Below are 8,754 nucleotides of genomic sequence, written 5' to 3'. Positions count from 1 at the left end.
TTTTGTGATTTATCAGTTACCACAGGAAATATTAATTCTGTGTCAGGTTTCAGTGGTTTGATTGGCCATTGACGCTCATATTGACGCTCGCAAGCGTTAGAAAAAAAGAAAACGATATTACATTCAAAAACAAGTGAGTTGATAACATCTTTTGCCAGCGCTAAATCATTGTGCAAGCGACACTAATGACAACATTTGAATACGATTAAAATTTAACTGCTCAACAGTTCGGCATATATAGGAAAACCAGCAGTAACGTATTTTATTAAATTATTGGCTAAATGTCACGGTCGTCCAGCAATAGCAAGACAAAAACGGTCCGTGAATTTAATGTGAAAAATATGTGACTTATTTTCGCCGATGCTGAACAAATATGTAACAGAAACCAATGACAACATATTCATATTACTGACATACACTTTCTTGTCAGTTCGGCATGTATATTAATTCCAGCAGTAACGTATTTTCATACATTTTTGGCAAAACTGTCACAGTAGTGCAGCGATAGAAAGGAACAACAGCCTGTAAAAAAAGATGGTATTTCCAAAGGTTGCTTTTGTATAATTTGTTTGTTGTCAATACTCCACATATTTAGTTTCCCTGTATTGCTGCTGAAACACAGTTTTGTGGGATTGTTTAATCCAAAAAAATAATAATTTCATGTCTCGATTCAGCGGTTTGTTTGAATTATAGACTCACGTTGAAAGCGTTCGGGAAATTTCATCTAAACCAACAGTGGCATATTTTTATGTAAATTCTAGGCAAAAGTGTCACAGCAGTATAAATACACAATAAATGGGTGCCTGTATAAATGATAGTATTTCCTATGGGACTTTTGTATTGTTTGTCTGGTGTCAGTGCTGCAACTAACAATAATTCTCATAATTGGTTAATCTGTTGATAATTTACTGGGTTAAGTGGTAGTTAATAATGAGTTACAACCTCGCAGAGACACATTTGTCCAGTGTGTGATGTTTGTAATGAACTGAGTCCTCTGTGTGACCTCTGTGTGTCCTCTGTGTGACCTCTGTGTGACCTCTGTGTCGTCTGTGTCTTCTGTCCACAGAGGCTCGAGACTGTGCAGTGCTGATCTACAGATTCACCGGGGAGAAGGAGGTGGACCTAATGTCGACCTTTGTACCAGAGACGTTCAGAGGTCAAGGTGTCGCTGCACTGCTGTCACAGGTGAGAACCTCAGATTTAACCGTACACAAGGTGCTTTTATTCTTTAAGGATTTCATATATTATCATTTATTTTACAGGCTGCCATGGAGTTTCTGGTTGAAGAAAACCTCAAGGCTCGCGTCTCCTGTTGGTACATACAGAAATACGTTGAGGATCATCCGCTGCAGAAGTTTAAAGACGTGGTCATCACGTGACTGAACGACCGCTTCACATTAACGACGTTAATGACCTCGATGTGAAAAAAATCCAAAACACTCTCCTTTGTCTGTGGACTCCACAGCATCTAAAAGTGGTGGATATGAATAAGAAAAAAATCAATTTTATTGATTCAATTAACTGAAAAATCCAGAGGGAAAATCAGGGTTTAAAAAAACATCATATTGATTATTTAATGTTGATCAACTTTTGCTGATCTGAAACAGTTTAATCTGTGTATTCTGTGGATTTTCTCACACACTTGTAATTTTTTTAAAAATGTAGGTGAATACAATAAAATATTTAATCAAGCCGTAACGTTTTTGAAGCACGTTTAAATGTCAATGAGGAGTCGTTTTTTTCTGTTTACTGTCTGACTGCAGCTAGGACATGAGGTCTGTGGTTACTGGGCGTGTTTTTCACTTCTGGGTGCAGGATGCCCAGCAGGGGGCACACACAACTGAGGCAGTGCTTTCTTTGTCTCTGTAGCTGTGTCCCAACCCAGGGTCTGGATCCTGTGAAGTGTGCAGCCAAAGAAGGAGATGGAAGTCCTGCACTGTGTGAAGTGGTTACGGTTGAACACAGCTCACAGGTTACCCTTCTTCTTCTTCTTCTTCTTCTTCTTCTTTTTCTATTAAATTCCAGCAGCCTGTACACCAAGAGGCTAAACACTGCCCTCTACAGTTCAAAGTCCTGAATCACAGTTCAATCAGCCAAAACATCCAGTGGCCACTGATGCTTTGGGCCCCTAGGCCTGGGTGTGTGAGTTCTCACACACACACACACACACACACTCTTGTACAGGGACACAGACCCGAGTTAAACAATCCTGAATGAGAAGTCATCAAAAATCATTATTTCCAGAAAAACAAAACTGTCCTGAAAACGTTTCCATGGCAGTAGGGACAGAGGACGGTGACTCAGCAGTATTCCTCCCCCTGCTGCTCTGATGCACCATCCATTTCCACCACGTACGTCGTCCCCGTGGACGGTTTGTGGCCGTTGACGTGCAGCTGCTGCTGCGGCGGCATCTCTGCGTCAGCGGTCAGGTACACGTCCCACATGTGCTCAGGAAGTTGCATCATCCTCCTCTCGACCATCAGACTCTTCTCGATGTTCCGCCGCTTGTATTTGAACTCGATGACGGTCTTCGTGTACCTGTTGAGCGCCGTCACGGCCGAACCCATGCAGGTGCCAAACGAGCCCCACGCCAACCTGCACGGAGAAAAACAGAATCAGTCTGTGAATATTTACTTTTGCCTGTGGACAGATAACATTTTAAGTACAAGTAAAAGTACTGGTCTAAAAATGTTACTTTTTTTAACAAGATTCAAAAAAGGACAAGGGAACAAAATAAAATATGTAAACACATAATATATCAGTCAAAATGGGTCAAAGGTCACAAATACTTTAAGTTTCTCACTCAAGGACCTTAATCATCCTCACAGTTCACCTGTCCTCATCGTTCACCTGTCCTCACCATTCACCTGTCCTCATCATTCACCTGTCCTCACTGTTCACCTGTCCTCATCGTTCACCTTTCCTCACTGTGCACCTGTCCTCATCGTTCACCTTTCCTCACTGTTCACCTGTCCTCACCGTGCACCTGTCCACATCGTTGACCTGTCCTCACTGTTCACCTGTCATCACCGTTCACCTTTCCTCACTGTTCACTGTCTCACTGTTCACCTGTCCTCATCGTTCACCTGTCCTCACTGTTCACCTGTCCTCACTGTTCACCTGTCCTCATCATTCACCTGTCCTCACTGTTCATCTGTCCTCATGAGAAACATTTGTCACAGTAGATTGTAGACACTTACACATAAGACCAACTGTAGTCCCAGGTCTTTGGTCTCCAGTCCTCTGGTCCCATAGCAACAGCCAGCTGGAATATGGTGGTGAACATCATGTGGGCCACCATCCCACAAAGACCTGAGAAGACAAACGGTGGATGTAGAGTGAGCTACTGTACGTTCCCAAGACAGTTACGTTTTTTTAGTTCCTGCTCTGACGAGGTTCTAAGCGAGCTACCTGACAGGACAATAGTCAATAGTACCTGACAGGACAATAGTACTTGACAGGACAATAGTACCTGACAGGACAATAGTCAATAGTACCTGACAGGACAATAGTCAATAGTACCTGACAGGACAATAGTACCTGACAGGACAATGGTACACAGGACAATTACCAGACAGGACAATAGTCAGTAGTACCTGACTGGACAAAAGTACTTGACAGGACAATTACAGACAGGACAATAGTACTTGACAGGACAATAGTACCTGACGGGACAATAGTACCTGACAGGACAATGGTACCTGGGGGCGGTGTTTCCTGACCGGTGTTCCCGACAGGACAACATTACCTGACAGGACGGTGTTACCTGACGGAGGACAACATTACCTGACGGGGTTACTGACGGGGCGGTGTTTCCTGACAGGACGGTGTTTCCTGACAGGACAATAGTACCTGACAGGACAATAGTACCTGACAGGACAGTATTTCCTGACAGGACAGTATTTCCTGACAGGACAGTATTTCCTTACAGGACGGCGTTACCTGACAGGACGGTGCACAGAGCGGCGAAGGCACTGAGCTTCAGTTTGTTCATGATGCTGAAACACGGAAACTGCTCCAGAGTCATGAGAGCGCCCCCTGTGAAAAGCAGAGAGAGGTACAGAGTCTCTGCCACGATACACAACCACAGGACTCCTGAGGACAGAGACAGCAAAGGGAAGACAGAAATGACTTGTGTTGTATTCATCAGTGATCTGAAGACAGACAAGACAGATTTATATAAAAAGACATAAATAATCTCAGCAGACGTCTCCACACACTGTACATACATCTATAAATATAGGACACACCGTATATAAAACATGGACATGGACAAGTGTCAAACCTTTACATACACATATGTTAATTAACACACTGTAACTTATATATGTATATATGTATATTTATTAATATAACGCATCAAATTATGTTTTAATTATTTTACCAAACATCTCTCGCGATGTCTCATGTCTCATGATCCTACAGTAGCCCACAGTGGACAAACTAAAGTGTCTCCTGAGTTTCAGTGAGACACAGACTTTTTACAAACCTCGTTCATGTTCAGGCGCAATCTCCGAGAAATCTCGACAGTCAAATCCTGTCATTGGAAAAAAGAATAAGAAAAGAATGATTATTATTGTTGAATAATATATTTTACTCACAAGAATAAAATCATCAATCATCAACAAATCATCACTTCTATTTATCACTCATATCTATAATTGAGCACATTGGCATTTTGATTTTATTTTTATAAGTGTTGTATTTAATAAGTTGATACTTGACAGGTCTATCGTTCTTGATTTGTCATCATTTTTTACTTTCTACACTTTATATTTGTGTAAAATCCAATTAAAAATATTTTTGAGATAAAAAATAAAAGATCCTTAAATTTGTAAATTGTGTATCGTAAAAAAGTAATGATTGCAAACTTCAAGACTACGAATGTAAACATGTCATCGCGTATAAAAAAACACATGCAGACCCCGCCCACGTGGAGGAGGTTCTATGAAGTACTGATGTGATTGATACCAAACCGAGCCGAGTAGAGTCCATTTAGTCCATCCTCTACTAGAAACCTTCCTAGGATTAGGAGCAGTGTGCAGCCACTGAGCAGAGCCTGGGGAGAAATGGGGGTTGGAACCTTTTTTGACCTGGTGGGGACTCGAACCAGGCAACCCTCCGGTTACAAGCCAAGTTATACAGTGGCTGCCCCACTGTATAACAGAAAAAGGAGCATGTGTTTGGAGCTGACGATGGAGAGTCTGATGTCTTACCGTTCATGTCGGCCGCCTGCTCACACGAGAAGAAAATGCCAGCGTGGAACCTCCTCAGCAGGAACTTCTCCTCCCCCGTCTCAAAGATGTACTGCACCATGCGCGTGTCGTTGACGTCGGAGCTGTTGAAGCGGATGCAGAACCACTGCTTCATTTTCACCGGCGGGCCCGTGCAGAAGGGCTTGGCCACCTTCCTCGTGCCCTCGCACCAGTAGCTGGTAGTCACTGCCGACAAGGCAAACGCAAAGGCCACGAAGTTGAGTGTGAGCGCCAGAGAAGCTCGCCGCCCGCGGTCCAGCCTCATGGTCGAGGCCCCGGCCCAAAAGGAGATGAAATGAAAGAGCGGCTAATCCTGGCTTTCGATGTGAAGCCGACGTGTTTTGCCTCCCAGCGGAAATATCAAATCTTCATAATCTCACTGGCTTCGGGGCTCGTTGGGGCGAGACTCGTCTCCGTCTGTCGGCCACTCCACTTAAAGGACTCACTCTCTCCACATGCAGAGAGACAAAAGACACCCATGACCGTCCAGTGTCTCTTCGTCTTTCATCTGCTTCATTTGAACTCTTTCACTCGCTGCTGCTCATCCAAGCCCGTCGCTCCTCCCCTCCTCCAAATCTTTGCCCGCAATATTATCCATTACAAATGGCAAATTACTTTCCAGACGGCCTTTCAGCGTATTTATGGAAAAAAGAAAAAAGAAAAAAGATTACAATGAGCTTAGATTATAATCCAGCCGGGCAAAGTGTCGTCTCTGAGCGATTCCAGCCGCAGCACATAGAGTAAGATCAAGTTTGTCTTCTTACAGTCGGTGACCGATGACGTAACGGACAAAGTCTCATATGAAAATCCATCCGTGATGTGTGTGTGTGTGAAATCTCTTCATGTCTGACATCCAACTGATCACTGAGACGAGTGAGTGAAGGAAACGACAGATGTTAGAGCTCATAGATTTGATCGTAGGATTTCTCAAAAGATTATTTTGATGCTACAACAACTTACAACACAGTGAACGTCACCTCTGTCAAAGTCTGAGCAGAAGAACTACAACATTCTACTTTTACGGCATAGAGACCCCAGGTGTCACCTGACTCGGTCCCCATGAACCGCCGTGTTGGCAGGCAAGTATGTGGACCAGTGCTGGATTCAACCAGGGGCGTCCCCGTCTATCTTCAAGAAGCTCTCAAAGACCCAGCTCTTCCAAGAACAGTCTCTCTTGCCTAGCACCTACCTTATGCCCTCCCCTGCACTCTCACCCTTTTTCAGTCCACTGTTCCTATCTAGTGGAGTTCTTTCCAAGACTTCTTCTAAGTAGCTTATTCCTTTTTAGTAAGTCGCTTTGGATGAAAGCGTCTGCTAAATGCTTAAATGTAAATGTAAACATTCTCAAAGATTATTTTGATGCTACATCGACTTACAAGACAGTGAACGTTGACCTCTGTCAAAGTCTGAGCAGGTCTGCATCGCCTGCATTGGCACAAGAAGAACTAGAACATTCTCCTTCATGGTATAGAGCTCCGGACGTCACCTGGCTCTGTGCCTATGAACCGCCATGTTGGCAGGCAAAGATGCGGCAAAAATAACGGGACCAGTGCTGGATCCAACCTGTCAGAGACCGACTGATCCATCAAAAAACTTGACAAACTCAATCTATCTGATCCTTATAATGCCCCCTGGTGGAAAGGACATTATTCCAAACCTGCAGTATGCTGACATCTTTAACTTCCAGATTAATTAATTTCATCTTTACTCCAGATAGTCACTGAAAGTTGGGAAACAAATGGATGCAATCTGGCTTTGTGACAAACAATTGGTTGTCAATGGCAGGGTAAGTGTTGTTTTAGCGTAACGTTCATAATAATTTCATAGCAGTGATTCACCTCCACCGTTTCCCTGGATCTGTGAGGATTCAGTAAAATGTGCTCCCATTAGCCCGTTAGCCCGTACGACCGTGTACTCCCCTCGCTCGTATGAGGAGTCAAACAAAGTCACACTCATGGCAGAGGCTGGACAAAAACAAGAGGGTTAAGGACAGTGACAGAATACGAGGGACAATATTGGTCCCACTTTCACTTGCTGGCGTTCTCCAGTGTAGGGGAAACTCGACCGAGGACCTGTCATAGTTTGCTTGTCCATATCTAGAGTGTTTGAAATCGCTGTGTGTTATCGACATCTGATCATGTAATTCCCTCCCGAAACACACAGAGATTACTCCAAACATTAGCTGCCATGTAATAAAAATGTAAAGTTGAGGACAGGCCTTGATTAAATTGTTAGCCTGTTGTTCAGTGAACGTTCACCAGACTCATCCGTTCTTACGTAAGAAACACCTGCCGAGGTTTGACCACGAAGGGACGACTGGGGATGCCCAATTTTTTTTTTATCTGTGTTTTATTTATTTAAGTTATATTTTTTTTGACTTCACAAAGTAAATCCCATAATACAATTTCTCTGTAAGGAAAGTTATTCGTGTACAAATGTGTCAAGCTAAAAAAAAACCAGATGAATGACCAGGAAATGTCCATGTTTTTAGATTATATAGAGAAAAAAAAATGACAGTCCAGTCAGGAAAACAGCAAACACTGAGATTAAAGCAGCTTTAGTTGAATCCGGAAATGTGTCTCAACCCCCTGTAACCCCCCCCAGCCCGCTGATTCTTCCACACTGTGAACACTAGCGTCTGCTGACTCTCATCATCCCGACTGCGTTAATGTCACTGCGACACACCTGTGTTTCACAGCAGGATTTATAGTCACAGCTCAGCGACACGTCCCTTTAATTGCCTTCACTTGCTGTGGTTTTGGCAGCGCGGCAGCAGATGGTCCTGTAATCTGGCCAGAGATTAATACACTGGAGACACGGATAATCTCATCCCATTGTAGTGGAGCAAGTGCACAATAAAGACATGATGTCGCGCACTGCCCCCGCCCCCCCGCCCCCAAAAGCATCCTCAAGTATAAATGCACGACATGTCTGTCTGTTAATGACAAACGGCAACATTTCATACACAATGTGATTTACATTAAAACATAAAAACAGTCAAAAAGTGGAAATATTAAAACACACAAATTTAACAAAACTCGACTATGATTAAAATAATAGCACTCACCGGGTCCTCGCTCACCCTTCCCAGGTTCCAGGGGGCGCTGTGGAGCCACACAGTCCTGTTACCCACCTCAGAGTGAAAATTGTGCTACTGTTGACAAGTGTGACGATTTGTGAATATGTGACATCCTTTGGCTGTATTTTTGAAATTAGCACCATTGCCACGGTAACACCGTTTTACAAAAACTCACGATATTCACCACCAATGATCTACATTGTGTTGTGAGTGATTTCATCAATTTCAACATGGATACGACATTTCCTGTAAGAGCAGCACATGAAAATGGGAAATAATGGTAATTTTCTGTCACTACCAGGAGGCGCTGTTACTCTCTAAATGAAACATATTCACATAGACGTCTTCAAGGTGGGACGATAATCAATAATAGCAGGTTTGGTTATGATTGGATCTTCTATCGTGAAGTTATAAGACTTT

General features: G+C 43.3%; 1 protein-coding gene and 1 long non-coding RNA gene across 2 annotated transcripts; one reads left to right on the top strand and one right to left on the bottom strand.

The window, feature by feature from the left end:
- Positions 1–49: 49 nt before the first annotated feature.
- On the top strand, positions 50–1,691 carry LOC122784741. Its single transcript, XR_006362216.1, has 3 exons — positions 50–133; positions 1,067–1,185; positions 1,263–1,691. It is a non-coding gene; the product is annotated as an uncharacterized LOC122784741 (long non-coding RNA).
- A 306-nt stretch (positions 1,692–1,997) lies between these two features.
- On the bottom strand, positions 1,998–5,803 carry LOC122784740 (germ cell-specific gene 1-like protein). Its single transcript, XM_044050066.1, has 5 exons — positions 5,217–5,803; positions 4,490–4,537; positions 3,943–4,095; positions 3,201–3,312; positions 1,998–2,595 (listed from the first exon to the last, which is right to left on the bottom strand). Exons 1-5 carry the CDS (start codon positions 5,518–5,520, stop codon positions 2,301–2,303), a joined length of 912 nt encoding a protein of 303 aa, XP_043906001.1. The 5' UTR covers positions 5,521–5,803; the 3' UTR covers positions 1,998–2,300.
- Between the last annotated feature and the right edge of the window lie 2,951 nt (positions 5,804–8,754).

This window comes from Solea senegalensis, linkage group LG19 (genome assembly GCF_019176455.1).
Source record: "Solea senegalensis isolate Sse05_10M linkage group LG19, IFAPA_SoseM_1, whole genome shotgun sequence".
NCBI classification, from domain to species: domain Eukaryota; kingdom Metazoa; phylum Chordata; class Actinopteri; order Pleuronectiformes; family Soleidae; genus Solea; species Solea senegalensis.
The sequence above is the reverse complement of the archived record's forward strand: the minus strand, read 5'-3'. Positions and strand labels throughout refer to the sequence as shown.